Source organism: Carassius carassius, chromosome 45, assembly GCF_963082965.1.
Source record: "Carassius carassius chromosome 45, fCarCar2.1, whole genome shotgun sequence".
Taxonomy (NCBI): domain Eukaryota; kingdom Metazoa; phylum Chordata; class Actinopteri; order Cypriniformes; family Cyprinidae; genus Carassius; species Carassius carassius.
In genome coordinates, this window is record NC_081799.1 from 2,997,240 (window position 1) to 3,014,300 (window position 17,061).

At 42.4% G+C, this 17,061-nt stretch overlaps 1 protein-coding gene and 1 long non-coding RNA gene across 6 annotated transcripts in view; both read left to right on the forward strand.

Moving 5' to 3' along the window:
- LOC132127697 (uncharacterized) overlaps positions 1-3,681 on the forward strand; it is a 64,431-nt gene extending 60,750 nt beyond the window's left edge. The window contains exon 3 of the long non-coding RNA XR_009427579.1: positions 3,298-3,681. This is a non-coding gene — a long non-coding RNA (uncharacterized LOC132127697). The remainder of the gene's footprint in view (positions 1-3,297) is intronic.
- Positions 3,682-8,689: 5,008 nt separating this feature from the next.
- Positions 8,690-17,061, forward strand: part of LOC132127842 (inositol hexakisphosphate and diphosphoinositol-pentakisphosphate kinase 2-like) — a 52,445-nt gene continuing 44,073 nt past the window's right edge. For 2 of the 5 annotated variants that reach the window (XM_059540001.1, XM_059540002.1), the window contains exons 1-4: positions 8,691-9,003; positions 10,378-10,425; positions 15,958-16,188; positions 16,685-16,880. In XM_059540001.1, coding sequence (XP_059395984.1) covers positions 16,039-16,188; positions 16,685-16,880 — 346 coding nt within the window. In that variant the 5' untranslated portion in view covers positions 8,691-9,003; positions 10,378-10,425; positions 15,958-16,038. Of the gene's footprint in view, positions 9,004-10,377; positions 10,426-15,957; positions 16,189-16,684; positions 16,881-17,061 lie in introns of all 5 variants that reach the window. The other 3 variants (XM_059540003.1, XM_059540004.1, XM_059540006.1) reach the window with 2 other exon arrangements.

The window sequence follows — 17,061 nt, forward strand, 5'->3', positions numbered from 1 at the left end:
ATAATCCTTTCAGCAGTCCGAACAGTTCTCTGTAGTCTTCTGATATCTGATTTTGTAGCTGAACCAAACCAGACAGTAATTGAAGTACACAGGACTGACTCAATGACGGCTGAGTAGAACTGTTTCAGCAGCTCCTGTGGCAGGTTAAACTTCCTCAGCTGGCGAAGGAAGTACAACCTTTGTTGGGCTTTTTTCACAATGGAGCCAATGTGATTGTCCCACTTCAGGTCCTGAGAGATGGTGGTTCCCAGGAATCTGAATGACTCCACTGCAGTCACAGTGCTGTTCATGATGGTGAGTGGGGAAAGTGCAGGGGGGTTTCTCCTAAAGTCCACAGTCATCTCCACTGTTTTGAGCGTGTTCAGCTCCAGGTTGTTAAGACTGCACCAGACAGCCAGCTGCTCAACCTCCTGTCTGTAAGCAGACTCGTCACCGTCCTGGATGAGGCCGATGACTGTAGTGTCGTCTGCAAACTTCAGGAGCTTGACAGAGGGGTCTTTAGAGGTGCAGTCGTTGGTGTACAGGGAGAAGAGCAGAGGGGAGAGAACACATCCCTGAGGGGCACCAGTGTTGGTGGAGCAGCTGTTTGACATGAATTTCCCCAGTCTCACTAACTGTTGCCTATCTGTCAGAAAGCTGGTGATCCACTGACAGATAGAGCTAGGAACAGAGAGCTGGGTCAGTTTGGTCTGGAGGGTTGTTGGGATGATGGTGTTGAAAGCCGAACTAAAGTCCACAAACAGGATCCTCACATAAGTCCCTGTTTTGTCCAGATGTTGCAGGATGAAGTGCAATGCCATGTTGATTGCATCATCCACGGACCTGTTTGCTCGGTACGCAAACTGCAGGGGGTCTAGTAAGGGTCCAGTGATGTCCTTCAGATAAGCCAGAACCAGTTTTTCAAACGACTTCATGACGACAGACGTTAGAGCCACAGGTCTGTAGTCGTTAAGTCCTGTTATCTTGGGTTTCTTTGGAATGGGGATTATGGTTGAGCGTTTGAAGCAGGAAGGCACTTCACACAACTCCAGAGATCTGTTGAAGATCTGTGAAAAGATGGGGGCCAGCTGGTCAGCACAGGTTTTCAGACAGGCTGGTGTAACGCCATCTGGGCCTGGTGCTTTTCTTCTTTTGTTTTTCTTGAAGACCTGGCGCACATCATCTTCACAGATTTGAAGAGCAGGAGGTATGGAGAGGGGGATTGCAGGAGGTGTTAATGGTTGTGTAGGGAGATGGTCAGAGTGGGTGTTGGGGGTTTCAAATCTACTATAAAACTCATTCAGGTCGTTAGCAAGTCGTTGATTAGCCTCAGTGCAAGGGGATGGTGTCTTGTAGTTTGTGATGGCTCTCAGTCCTCTCCAAACTGAAGTAGAGTCGTTGGAAGTAAACTGGTCTTCCAACTTTTTAGCGTAGGTCTTTTTAGCCGCTCTAATCTCTTTGTTCAGTGTGTTCCTGGCCTGATTGTACAAGACCCTGTCCCCATTTCTGTAGGCATCCTCTTTGGCCTGACGAAGGTGTCTGAGTTTTACTGTAAACCATGGCTTATCATTGTTGAATGTTAAATAAGTCCTGGTAGGAATGCATATATCCTCACAGAAACTAATATAGGATGTTACGGTCTCTGTGAGTTCGTCCAGATCGGTGGTAGCAGCTTCAAAAACGCTCCAGTCTGTGATGTCAAAACAAGATTGTAAATCCTGCTCTGTTTCGCTGGTCCATCTCTTCACAGTCTTTACTACAGGTTTAGCAGATTTAAGTTTCTGCTTGTAGGTCGGTATAAGATGAACCAGACAGTGATCAGAACGTCCCAAAGCTGCTCGTGGAACAGAGTGATATGCATCCTTTATTGTGGTGTAACAGTGATCCAGTATATTACTGTCTCTGGTGGGACAGGTAACATGCTGTCTGTATTTTGGCAGTTCACGGGAGAGATTGGCTTTATTAAAGTCCCCAAGAATGATTAAAACAGAGTCCGGGTGTTGTTGTTCTGTGTCTGTGATCTGATCAGCGAGTTTCTGTAAAGCCAGACTTACTTGAGCTTGAGGAGGGATGTAAACACTAACCAGAATGAACGAGTGAAACTCCCGCGGCGAATAGAACGGCTTGCAGTTGATAAACTGCGTTTCTAGATCAGGACAGCACATCTTCTTTAATACAGTTACATCTGTACACCACCGTTCATTGATGTAAAAGCATGTCCCGCCGCCGCGCGATTTCCCCGTTGATTCTGCGTCGCGATCCGCTCTAAACAGCTGAAAGCCCGGCAGATGGAGTGCGCTGTCCGGTATGGCGTCATTCAGCCAGGTTTCCGTGAAACACAGAGCAGCAGAGTGAGAGAAATCCTTATTTGTCCGAGAGAGCAGAAGCAGTTCGTCCGTTTTGTTGGGTAGAGAGCGGAGATTTGCGAGATGGATGCTAGGCAACGGCGTTCGAAAACCGCGCTTCCTGAGTCTGACGAGCGCTCCCGCTCGCTTTCCCCGTCTGCGCGTCTTGAAGCGCTTGATCAGCGCCGCTGCTCCTCCGATAACAATGTTCAGTAAAACGTCTGTATAATAGAAATCCGGAAAAATATCATGTGGTGTGTTCTGCCGAATGTTCAGCAGTTCATCCCTGGTGAAACTGATCGTGTTTGTTAAACAAAAAACAGGAAAAACGAACAAAAACAGTACAAACACTGGAGAGCCAAGCACTGAAGCAGCCATGTGCGGCGCCATCTTCCTCCTCGGCCTTAGTAAACAAACTACAGCTAGTCCAAAATGCAGCAGCAAGAGTTCTTACTAGAACCAGGAAGTATGACCATATTAGCCCGGTCCTGTCAACACTGCACTGGCTCCCTATCAAGCATCGCATAGATTTTAAAATATTGCTTATTACTTATAAAGCCCTGGATGGTTTAGCACCTCAGTATTTGAGCTCCTTTTACATTATAATCCTCTACGTCCGCTACGTTCTCAAAACTCAGGCAATTTGATAATACCTAGAATATCAAAATCAACTGCAGGCGGCAGATCCTTTTCCTATTTGGCGCCCAAACTCTGGAATAACCTACCTAACATTGTTCGGGAGGCAGACACACTCTTGCAGTTTAAATCTAGATTAAAGACCCATCTCTTTAACCTGGCATACACATAACATACTAATATGCTTTTATTATCCAAATCCGTTAAAGGATTTTTAGGCTGCATTAATTAGGTAAACCGGAACCGGAAACACTTCCCATAACAACCTATGTACTTGCTACATCATGAGAAGAATGGCATCTACGCTAATATTTGTCTGTTTCTCTCTTGTTCCGAGGTCACCGTGGCCACCAGATCCAGTCTGTATCCAGATCAGAGGGTCACTGCAGTCACCCGGATCCAGTACGTATCCAGACCAGATGGTGGATCAGCACCTAGAAAGGACCTCTACATCCCTGTAAGACAGCGGAGACCAGGACAACTAGAGCCCCAGATACAGATCCCCTGTAAAGACCTTGTCTCAGAGGAGCACCAGGACAAGACCACAGGAAACAGATGATTCTTCTGCACAATCTGACTTTGCTGCAGCCTGGAATTGAACTACTGGTTTCGTCTGGTCAGAGGAGAACTGGCCCCCCAACTGAGCCTGGTTTCTCCCAAGGTTTTTTTCTCCATTCTGTCACCGATGGAGTTTCGGGTCCTTGCCGCTGTCGCCTCTGGCTTGCTTAGTTGGGGACACTTCATCTACAGCGATATCGTTGACTTGATTGTAAATGAATGCACAGACACTATTTAAACTGAACAGAGATGACATGACTGAATTCAATGATGAACTGCCTTTAACTATCATTTTGCATTATTGACACTGTTTTCCTAATGAATGTTGTTCAGTTGCTTTGATGCAATGTATTTTGTTTAAAGCGCTATATAAATAAAGGTGACTTGACTTGACTATTTATCTGTTGAAATCATCATTATCTTTCACAATTGTATTATAGTATTGTAATATTAACTTTAATAATTGTTTAAGTTTTGCAAGCAACATTTTTGTCCAATCTCGCTTGACTTCAGAAGCTCAGCGGTCTGAGCTGATGAACAAATCACAGATTCTTGATTTTATTGCATTTTCCAAAATGTCCCACGACTCTGAACTTCTCTGGAATTGGGGTTGTAAAACATTTAAAATGTAAAGTGGATCACTTTATGTATTTGGCACTTATAAGTTATGTTTTGTGAACTTTAAGAAAACTACACAAGACAAAACAGTTCCATTCTACTGATGCTTGTTTGATTTAATTCTTTGTGTCAGACCTGGAATGTGAATAGTGTCTGAACACTTGAACACAGGAGAGAGGAGTGAAGCCAAAGGCAGAGAGCCAAAACACAGTCCAGGGAAATATTTATTTAAAAAAATTGTCTATTAATAAGGAAAAATAGTGTGCATTTTGATTGGGTTATCTACAGGTGCATCTCAGTAAATTAGAATGTCGTGGAAAAGTTCATTTATTTCAGTAATTCAACTCAAATTTTTAAACTTGTGTATTAAAGAAATTCAATGCACCCAGACTGAAGTAGTTTAAGTCTTTGGTTCTTTTAATTGTGATGATTTTGGCTCACATTTAACAAAAACCAAACAATCCACTATCTCAACAAATTAGAATATGGAGACATGCAAATCAGCTTAACAACTCAAAACATGCAAAGGTTTCCTGAGCCTTCAAAATGGTCTCTCAGTTTGGTTCACTAGGCTACACAATCATGGGGAAGACTGCTGATCTGACAGTTGTCCAGAAGACAATCATTGACACCCTTCACAAGGAGGGTAAGCCACAAACATTCATTGCCAAAGAAGCTGGCTGTTCACAGAGTGCTGTATCCAAGCATGCTAACAGAAGGTTGAGTGGAAGGAAAAGGTGTGAAAAAAAAGATGCACAATCAACCAAGAGAACTGCAGCCTTATTAGGATTGTCAAGCAAAATCAATTCAAGAATTTGAGTGAACTTCACAAGGAATGGACTGAGGCTGGGGTCAAGGCATCAAGAGCCACCACACACAGACGTGTGAAGGAATTTGCTAAACCACAGAAAATGTCAGAGCCGTCTTACCAGGAGAAGAAGAACTGGACTGTTGCCCAGTGTTTCAAAGTCCTCTTTTCAGATGAGAGCAAGTTTTGTATTTCATTTGGAAACCAAGGTCCTAGAGTCTGGAGGAAGGGTGGAGAAGCTCATAGCCCTGTGATGATTTGGGTTGCAATGTCATCTGCTGGTGTTGATCCATTGTGTTTTTGAAAACCAAAGTCACTGCACCCGTTTACCAAGACATTTTGGAGAACTTTGTGCTTTGTTCTGCTTTTTGAAGATGCTGATATCATTTTCCAGCAGGATTTGGCACCTGCCCACACTGCCAAAAGCATCAAAAGTTGGTTAAATTACCATGGTGTTGGTGTGCGTGACTGGCCAGCAAACTCACCAGACCTGAACCCCAGAGAGAATCTATGGACTATTGCCAAGAGGAAAATGAGAAACAAGAGACCAAGCAATGCAGATGAGCTGAAGTCCACTGTCAAAGGCTCCTACACCACTTCAGCAGTGCCACAAACTGATCACCTCCATCCCACGCTGGACTCAGGCACTAATTAAAGCAAAGGAGCCCCTACCAAGTATCGAGTACATGTACAGTAAATACTTTCCAGAAGGCCAACAATTCACTAAAAATTTTTATTTTATTGGTCTTATGAAGTATTCTAATTTGCCGAGATATTGAATTGGTGGGTTTTTGTTAAATGTGAGCCAAAATCATCACAATTAGTACTTTTAACTGTCTTCTGGACTGGACAACTGTCAGAGCATCAGTCTTCCCCATGATTGTGTAGCCTAATGAAACAAACTGAGAGACAATTTTGAAGGCTCAGGAAACCTTTGCATGTTTTGAGTTGTTAAGCTGATTTGCATGTCTCCATATTCTAATTTGTTGAGATCGTGAATTGGTGTGTTTTTGTTAAATTTGAGCCAAAATCATCACAATTAAAAGAACCAAAGACTTAAACTACTTCCGTCTGTGTGCATTGAATTTGTTTAATACACAAGTTTCAAAATTTGCGTTGACTTACTGAAATAAATTAACTTTTCCATGACATTCTAATTTATTTAGATGCACCTGAATGTGTTCTTAATCTTAGTCTTAACTGAGTTGCAGCAGTATCATTTTGTGCTTCATGACCGCTGGCCTACTTGGACTCAACCAAGCAATATCATCTTGGTCAACCACCTTATTCTCGCAATTTTGCAAAGACTTAGAAGGTCTGGACTCAGCAGCTTTCATTGGCCAGGGGCCACATGTTTGACTGGCATGTAAAAATGTAAAATTTTGTGTCATTTTTATGTAAAGTCAATGTCTCTACAATAACAAACTGGCATGTAACCAATAAATCATTGATTCAAGAGCGTCGTCTTCAGTCCGCAAACTTCACATACTTTTGAAATCCAGAGTTTAATTTATTCTAATAAGCAATAATTGGTGTTTAAATGTTGTAAACACAATGGCTTCCTTCTTCAGTGAGGGCTCTGGCATCATGACAGCTTTATTCACTGAAATCCTATAGAATTTAAACAATCAGGTGACGACTTTCAAAATGTAAAAAAAAAAAAAAATCTCTTTGTTTGTGTTCCAAAGATAACCGAAGGTTATACAGGTATGGAACGACATGAGGGTGAGAATTTTCAGTTTTGTGTGAAATAATGCCTTTAAGTCCTGTGTTTTCTTCTGTTCATGGTCAGGTCAGTTCCTTTTTTTAATCTGAAACTTTTTTTTTTTGAATTCGTGCTCTGCCTTTAACCCATCCAAACTATATATACACACACACACACACACACACACACACACACATGTTTGTTTTTGTGAAAAGTGGGAACATCCCATAGGCGTAATGGTTTTTATACTGTATAAATTGTATATTCTATGGCCCTACACCTAACCCTAACCCTCACAGGAAACTTTGTGCATTTTTACTTTCTCAAAAAAAATTCATTCTGTATGATTTATAAGCGTTTTTAAAAAGGGGGGGCATGGGTTATGTCCTCATAAGTCACACTCTCCTTGTAATACCTGTGTCATACCCATGTCATTATACAGAGTTGTGTCCTGATATGTCACAAAAATGCACCTCGGACACCAGTGGGCATCATTTATGCTGCGGTACCTGGGGGTTCAGTGCCTTGTTTCAAGGGCACCTCAGTCATGGTATTGGTGGCCCGAGACTCAAACCCACAACCTTATGGTTAGGAGTCAAACACTCTAACCACTAGGCCACAACTTCCTCAAAAACAGTGTATTTGAAACTTCTTCAAGTTGCACAATGTAGAAAATATATGTTTGAAAGATAGTACCAACCTAAATATTGCCTATTGTATTTGGCGCTTACCAGAGTTTTATTTTACTTTAAAGGGGCCATAATATGATGCTATATAAAGTGTAACTAAACCCCTGCTCAGAGCCTGACTCCACCCACTGACAATATTTGAAAAATGCTGAAAAGTGGGCAGATCACAACTGAGATAGAGGGGACGAACCGAGGGCGGGGCTGAGCGAGTGCGGCGTGATCCTGAGACTTGCAGTGACGGATTGATTGACAGCAGCTGTCAGAGACTAAAATGGAGAGTGACTGTAATGACGCAAGTAGCTTTGCAACAGAGCGTTCATTTGAAGTAGAGGACTTTTCTCCCCCACTTTTACCTGAAGTGGAGGATGTCGAGGTGTCTGTTCATATCAATTCGAGCCGCTGGCTCAAACTGCGGTCTCAACTCCCGCACCGCGTCGCTTTTCAGCGCGAGCTGTGTGAAGAAGACCATTTCAACCTCCATTGCGTTGGAGAAGCAATCCCGTGTAAAACGCAGTTTGCACACTCGAGCTCTAGGCGGGAACTTGCGGTCTTCCAGGCCAAATGCATGCAACCACTGGCGCTTAATTTTAAAGTCTGCTGGTAAACTATGCAGTCCAGCAGTGCTGTCACAACCAGCAACACACCTCCGTACCATCCTGACCACTATACTAAATACAGATAAATCTATGCTTACTTGAAGATCTAAATAACTATATAATTGCTATGCTAAATAGATGCTATATTAGTCTATCCTGGTCGTTACCAATACTCGCAATTCCAGCTCCTGACTCACTACAGTGATTTTGATGGTTTTATACTGCCAAGGGCGTGGTAGCTCGTACCAAGGGGCGTGGTGAGCTGGAAACTGCTTACGTCACCTGCCACCGCTTACGTCACTTGCCACCGCAACATCCAATAGGAAAAATCAACTGCAGTAGCCACCGTTCAACCTGAAGAGGGCAGCACTCAGACGTTTTTACACCATATATTGTAGAATTAAAACACTTTATACTCAAATGTCAAAAAAGTTACTCGAATCAATGAACAGCACTAATAAAGCCCCATTCTTATAGATCATTAACTAAAAAAAGTTGGTTCAGGGTTTAGTTACTCTTTAAAAAAAACATTATTTTGTGTATTTGGTGTTGACATGCTTCAATGTTCAAAAAACATTATTTTTCAAATACTGTACATTACTGTAAGACCTCTATGCGCCGCCTCTCTCAAACGTAACACTCGGGACAGAAAAATCGCATCATATGACCCCTTTAAAAGCCAGTCTACCTTGAAAGTGTCCACCGACTGACAGAGAAACACTGTCACCGTGGCCCCGCCCTCGCAATGATGTCACGTCTGACGCCACGCCCCATTGACTGCCGTTTTTTGTTTTTTAAAGCCTGAACTTGAGTACACTCGTGCTGCAGTCATACAGATGGGTGTAATACATCCTTGATGGAGAATCGCAGATGCCTGCAGAGGATCAGAATGATGTCATTTGTGTTTGTGCCCGTTAGCTGAAGGATGATGATGACGATGTTTGCTGCTGGTGCTTTTAGCATGTAACGTTATGCTAATGTTAGCTCTCCTCCTTCAGTATTTGTGTGTGTGAACAGCTGACGTAGCAGCCCACAGCTATCATCTTCACGCCCGTCTCTTTTAGAGCAGGTAAGAATATAAAGTCTTTGCTGTTTGTCAGCTCTAGCATCAGCACGTGTTGTGTTTATTTGTAGTTCGTGCAGGAAGAGTCATTAGCTGCTAAAAGTGAGACATCAAACTGCACATGACTGACCTCCTGCCTGTACTTTTCCTGCATTACTAATGCATTTGAACCCATTATCATACTGTATTTGATTTTCATTCAAATAACACTGGGTTTTAAATTACTGTTGATTTCACTCCGATATCTAATTGAACAAAGTTAATCAAAGAAATCTCGAAGCAGTCTAATAAAACTTTTGTGATATTTGTTCATTTACAATGAATCAAGCCAGTTATGGTGTTTCTCTGCTGTTATTTGATGCTTGTGTTATTTGTTTAGTGGTGTGTGAGGTAATAAGGCATCACATGCTTATTTGATAACCATTTTATTTCCTATTTGGGTTATAAATATATCCAAACTATTCAGAGATTTAATTTAAAAAACAGCATCTTAGCTATTAAATTGTATTTTGTTATGATTTTAACTTTGTATTTAACCTCAGAATGATCTCTAATAAGTCTGATTTTGTGGTGGCTGTGCTTTAAAATAACTTGTAATCTGTAATCAATCACATTTCCAGATTAACCTTCCCTACTGGGTATAGGCTGATGATGTTTATGGAAAACTTTACCTCAACCCACCCTCACCATGTTGTTGAGTTTCTTTCTTCCATGGAACACAAAATATATTTTGAAGAGTGTTAAAACCAAACCATTGTCTTCCACTTAATGGAGAAAAAACACTGACACATTTCCCAGAATGTCTTCTTTTGTGCTTAAATAGATGAAGCTTTCTGCTGGTTTCTACTAGCCTTCGCTCACAATCTAAACTCAGGTTTTTTACAGCACAATGTTAGCATAGAGGACTCATGTTTGTGCTCCCCACCAGAGATAATCAACCTTGTAAGTCCTGCACTTGCCCATGTTAAAAAAAAGTTAAAATGTAAAAAAAAAAAGTAATCTCAGACTGAAAATGTTATGCACATGTGCAATTCTTAGCCTGCCTATAAACCACCTTAAGAAGATTTAGGAAAATTGAACCCATCCCATAATAAAGCGATTTTGACCATTGCATTTTGTTTGGGTGCTGGAAAGGAGGTCAAATATCTGTCTTATCTTATTGAGTGCATGTTGTACCATTCACAATCATCAGTGTTTATCCACCTCTGTTGAAAATGAGCACATGAGCATGAAATAACACGGGTCTGTCTTCCTTTTTTTTTTTTTTTGTTTTTTTTTTTTTTTTTTTTGCAGTAACCTAGTTCCAAACATTTTTTTTTTTTTTTTTTTAAACCTGATTTCAAAAACTGGATCATTTTTTAATCTTTTGTTGTTTTGCAGGACAGTCATATCTCTGAATTCTAGGGATTATTCGGACACATCTGAGAGGTGAGTGCATTAAACAGTAAACTGAAAATAGTTAATGGCATGATGAAAATATTGTGCAGTTACTAAAATAACTTTTGCATTTGTAATGAATAATTGTGAACATGGTTAATTTTTAGGTGAGATCATTCAAAAATGTTAGTTCGATACAAATGTTCTGATGGCAATTAAAAAAATAAATAGTCTAATAAAATTCTTAATTATTTTTGCATAGTATTCCCTAGAAAAGAATATTAACAAAAATACTGTACTTCTGAATGTTTGGAAAAAAAAAAAGTTGTGTACCAAATCAGTCCCATGGTGCAATTAACAAAGGTGCGGTCCAACCAATGTGAAGAAGAAAAAGACTACTTTAAACAGAAAATAGTGCCAAGGTCAATAAGTCACAAAAGGGACCGTTCAGACAAAAAAGAATACAGTTATCCTTTTATAAGAAGATCAGGGTAGTTCAGGTGGTTAGACTGAAAAAATGTGTAAATGAATAGGTGTGTACACTCACGTATAATACATTTTAAGTGATGCTGCATGATGCTTTTAGATACATTTCATTTAATGTTTATTTTAATGTAATTATTAGTTTCCTAAAAACCAAAAAAAATTCAAAGCCGTGTGAGTAGTTCATAGTGCATTTCTTGAAACATGAGAACTTTAAACCAGATAAAATATTTTTGACATTTATAGTAGATACTAAATTTGTCACTGACTCATATTTTAATAGCTAAATGTACTACATAGCTAAAAGTATGTGAAAATATGAAGCTTTTCCATTACAGGAGTGCATTTTAATTGTAAAATATATTATTATATAAATCAGTCATTTTAAATTCTAAGAATGCTTCACATTACTGTGTATCAGATCAGGTAAATGCAGCCTGTGTGAGAGTGAGAGCTTTCTTTCAGAGTGAGCTGTGTAGGGCTGAAACGATAACTCGAGTAACTCGATTACAAAACATGATAGATGCAAATTCCTCTGCCTCGAAGCCTCTTTTAATTTATTTTAAATCTCACGTTAGGTTCTTTCGCAATAATAACGCGTTATGTCAAGCAGTGTTTTGATTTGAGGACGCGTGTAAACGTAAAGAGAACGTCGTGGCGTGTGTCCTTTGCAAGATAGAGCTGGCATACCACAACTAGGGCCGTATGGTTTCCACGATGCAGAAAATGCAGAGGGAATCGCGGAATCCAGTCATAAAAGCGGATTTTACAGTTTAACGTGGAATGGCACGGAATATGCCAAATTTTTAATGAATTAATCAAAAATAGGTCATTGCACTTACATCAAATCACGATATGGAATAATGTCTGTAAATATTAAGCCGGAAGAGTCTATTTAAATATGAATAATCTCGGTAACGTATGTAACCATGGTTCCCTGAATATGGAACGAGATTCTGCAGTGACGTCACCTGCTATGGGAACACCCCTCGGTGTGACGAATGTCTGAAGCCCTATACCATCCCGCCAATCCTATTGGCCAAATAGTGCCTGGCACCGCCCTACGCATGCGTACCCATCGTATACCTGGGTGCCGCGCGCCATTTCGCTCAGATTTCATGACTGAAGAAGAAGAATGCTATCAAGGTACGGCATGGTCAGGACCGCAGCATCTCGTTCCCTATTCAGGGAAACATGGTTACATACGTAACCGAGATGTTCCCTTTCATAGGTCACTTCGATGCTGCGGTGAGGTCACCTGCAATGGGAACGCTATACCATAACGCCTGACGTACCTGATAGCTGGGATCCAAGGAAGCATCTGCTCAAGCGAAGAGAACCCGGGAGCCAGGAGCCATCCTCACATCCAGACTGTAAGACTTGATAAAAGTGCTAAAAAAGTGCTTGATTAAAGCTCTCACAGGGCAAAGACGTCGATCTCCAGACCCTGCCTCAGCAGGGGATAAAGCCTCCAGGACCACCTGCTGAAAGCGAAAGGGATTAGATGCAACCTTAGGGACATAATTAGGCCTCGGTCGCAACAACACCTTCACAGAGCCCGGTGCAAATTCCATGCATGAAGGTGAAACAGAGAGAGCATGTAAATCCCCAACTCTCTTGAGGGAGGATAAAGCCATAAGAAGAATCGTCTTCAGAGTCAGAATTTTATCCGGTACAGTTTCCAGGGGCTCAAACGGATGCCCTGATAAACCGTTTAACACAATGGATAAATCCCATTAAGGAACTCGCACGGGGCGGAAAGGCCTCAGCCGTCGCGCACCCTGTATGAAACGAGAAACCAGTGGATGACTGCCCACCGAGGCACCATCTATATACTCGTGGTAAGCTGAAATGGCTGCCACGTAAACCTTCAGAGTGGCTGGTGTCACTCCATCCGAAAAACGGTCCTGAAGGAACTCCAGTACTGAAGCCACTGGGCAGTAAACTGGATCCATATTACGAATTTCACACCAGGTCCTAAACAGTATCCACTTGAAAGCATATAAGCTTCTCGTAGAAGCTGCTCTAGAATGCAGTATAGTCTCGGTAGTTTCAACAGAAAGACCGGGACATACTAACTCACTCCGCTTAGAGGCCACGCCCACAGTTTCCATAGATCTGGCCTCGGGTGCCAAATCAGTCCCTGTGCTTGTGATAATAAATCCTGTCTGAGGGGAATCTCCCATGGAGAGCCCGCTAACAGACTGATTAGGTCCGCAAACCACCAGCAGCAGCTGTTCCACTCTGTCCAGCCGTATTCTGGATAATACTGCTGGGATCAAACGAATTGGGGGAAAAGCATACAAACTGGTCTTGGGCCAACTGTGAGCTAACGCATCCAAGCCCAAGGCGATGGGGGGCATAGGGAGAACCATAGCGGGCAGTGCGTAGTCATGTTCGACGCGAATAAATCCACTCTCGCTTCTCCGAAAATCTGCCATAAGAGATTCACCGTTTGGGGGTGTAATCTCCATTCCCCTTGCTCCAGAGTCTGTCTGGTTAGCAAATCCGCTCCGAAGTTCAAACGTCCGGGGACATGAACAGCTCGGATCGACAGAAATTTGTTCTGAGACCAAAGAAGAACATGTCTCGCCAGCCTGCACAGGGGGCGAGAGCATAATCCTCCCTGATGATTCAGGTATGACACAACCGCTGTGTTGTCTGATCTGAGCAGCACATGACGGCCGATCAGCAGATTCGAGAAATACTGGAGTGCCAGAAAAAACGCCAGTAATTCCAACCTGTTTATGTGCCAACTGCGTTGCGCCGCTGTCCACACTCCCTGGGCTGGGCGCCCTTGACAAACAGATCCCCAACCGGTCAAAGACGCATCCGTCGTGACGGTCTCTCGGAAAGCACAAATCCCCAGCCGAACCCCGGTTAGGAGAAATTCGGTTGACATCCATAGTTTTTACGACATCACACACCTGCGTGTCACCGAAATCGTCCGATGCGAAAGACCATGGGGTGAAATATTTCGTCTTTTCGTCCACCACTGAAAAGGGCGCATGTGAAGTAATCCCAGACAAATTATGGGGAATGCCGCTGCCATTAGACCTTAAAGTCTGAGGCACAATCTCACTGTCACTGTGCGACCCGATTTGAAGCGCCGCACGCATGACGCAATCGACTGAGCACGCGGGAGAGAAAGCTTTGCTGTCATCGCGCAAGAGTCCAAGTCTATTCCCAGAAAGGTTATCCGTTGAGAGGGGATTAAAACACTTTTCTGGAAATTCGTGCGTAAGCCCAGGCTGTTTAAATGATTCAGCACAAGATCCCGATGAGAGTGTGCTTGAGTCTGCGATTGCGCTAAAACCAGCCAATCGTCTAAGTAGTTCAAAACACGAACGCCCTGGAGCCGCAACGGGGCCAGAGCTGCGTCCATGCATTTGGAGAAAGTACGGGGAGCCAGAGCTAAGCCAAAGGGAAGAAGGCAGTATTGATACGCTTTGCCCTCTAAAGCGAATCTGAGGAACTTCCTGTGTCTCTTGATGATCTGAATATGAAAGTATGCCTCATTCAGATCGATCGTGACAAACCAGTCGTTTGGTTGAATCTGAGACAAAATAGACTTTACCGTCAACATCTTGAATTTGCTCGGCCTGAGTGCAAGATTCAGACAGCGTAAATCCAGAATGGGTCGCAATCCGCCGCTTTTTTTTTTTTTTGGTACCACAAAATAACGGCTGTAAAACCCTGACTCCATCTGAGAGGGGCTAGCGAAAAAGCTGCGGCTGTGCGAGCCGTCATAAACGGGTCGTCTGTGCAAGACCCTTGAATCGCCCCTCGAATTCTGAAAGCTGGATTGCGCAGAGTGTCTGAGGGAACGTTTGGCATTACAGCTCGATCCAATGCTGCTCAAAGCGCTGTTTGCTCTGGCGGGGCCCCGGCGACCGCAGAAGGGAAACGGTGGGGGTTAGACGCGAGGCGACTTATAGAAATACACTCCAGAGTGCGGATTTTTTTTTTTTTACTGTAGCCGTAGGCTATCATGGAGAGAACATGTAGAGAGGCTGCTAACGAACCTCTCATGAGTGCCTCCTCGTGATAAACCCATATACAGCTCTTAGCTTTCGTTGACTCATCGCGTCCGCGAAGAGGAGTTAACACTGCTCGTAGAAACCGCTGGAGAACGCGAGATGAAATCTTGGGGCACGGATGATTCACTTCCCTGAAGGAATGAAATCTGCGCGAAATGGCGCGCGGCACCCAGGTATATGATGCGTACGCATGCGTAGGGCGGTGCCAAGCGCTATTTGGCAAATAGAATTGGCGGGATGGTATAGGGCTTCAGACATTAGTCACACCGAGGGGTGTTCCCATAGCAGGTGACGTCACCGCAGCATCGAAGTGACCTATGAAGGGGAACCTGCATGTTCTGCGTGTCTCTGTTAATGAATGGAGCAGAAGCGCGTCTTCCTTTTATTAACACACACTGAAGGGCGCGTGACACTCCGGTGATTTCAGAGTCTGCTGTCTCACTAAATAAGACGTGAACACATGAACAACATCTCCAGAACTGCTCTGACAGTCATTTCATGAGCATTTGACCGTTTGATTTGAGTAAAACTAGCGTCACATCACATACACAGAACTGTAAAGGTACGTCAACTTGTCAAAATTAAAAAAGTCCGGTTTAGTTTCTTTATTGTGGGTTAGTACCAAAAAGTTAAGTTTGCTTAATTTTCAATAATTAAAAGATAAATTAAATTAATGTTTTATGTGTTTAATGTGCATCTCAGAAAATGCTTTATTTAAAACCCCAACTGAATGGCACTTAAATGCACTTAATTCATCTGTCAACTTTATTGTCATTGTTCACAGTACAAGTACAGACAGAGAAACAATGGGTAATAATTAAATGTTTATTTTTGATGTATGCATTGCATTCTATGCATTTAAAAAATAAAATTTCTAAAAAAGGAAACTTAGTTGTTCATTTTAAGAGACCCAGGAGTCTTATTTTCTCTTGCATAATTAATATTACACTTTAATTAAGCAAAAACACATTTTATCCGATTAATCGATGGAAATTTTGGTAGAATACTCGATTACTAAAATATTCGATAGCTACAGCCCTAGATCTGTGCTGTGTTCAAGATGCGCATCTGTGAGGAGCAGGAGGAGGTCTGGGAGCTTCACATGTACCTCTAGAGTGACTGACAGCTGTCTGTGGTGAACATGTCCGTGCACGAGGACTCAGATCACCCGCGCTTCTTTGTGGGAGCGGAGGACGGCGAGGGAGACGAGCTGCTGGATCCGGGCAGAGTGCTCGGCTATGACTGCTTGTACGAAAACGTGGAAGAGGAGGATGATGCAGAATATGATTCGGTAGGTGAAAAGACTGGTTCGGGGTGTTTATCTTGGCCAGTAGGTCAAGAACCTAAAGTTTTGGTTTCCAGATCAAGCAGAAAAAATAATTCTGGAATCACCTTGTAGTTTGTATGTCTCAAGCCGTTTTGTGCTTGACATAGTGTTCTGTGAGACTACATTTCTAATAGCCAAAAAAAGTATTCCTTATAACCTGCCTGTCAACAAACAGTACAGAGTTCTGAGAACATATTTTAATATCCAAATTAACTGAATAAAATAGTTATATTATGCAAGACGTCAGGCATTTTATGAAATATAATATACCCAACCTGAAAAAATGCACTGAGAGCTGCTCTTTCCTGGAGAGTCTTTTTTGAGTCTGCAAAATGTTGCTTTTTTACACCACAAAAAATATACAAATTTCAGCTAGGACATAACTATGTTTAGTTCCTAAACAATTTAGCTTCTTGAAGCGTATCTGGTTTTAATTAGAGATGTGTGTTGTTATCTGCAGCCTCCTGAGAGACAGATCGTGGTGGGCATCTGTGCCATGTCTAAGAAGTCAAAGTCCAAACCTATGAATGAGATCCTGGAGAGACTGTGTCTGTTCAAATACATCACTGTGGTTACGTTTGAAGAGGAAGTCGTTCTGAATGAGCCGGTGGAAAACTGGCCGCTCTGTGACTGTCTCATCTCTTTCCATTCCAGAGGTTTGGAGCGTCCTGCTTGTTTATTGTAACCGATTACAATTTCCCTGTGTATATTTTGATAAAGAAGTCACACCTGACTATAAGCTGCACTGGGTCAAATTTACATTGTTGAGAGAGAACGAAAAGTGCTCCTGTCAGTTCCTGTATTGACAACAAGAGCAGAAATGTACAATGTACATTC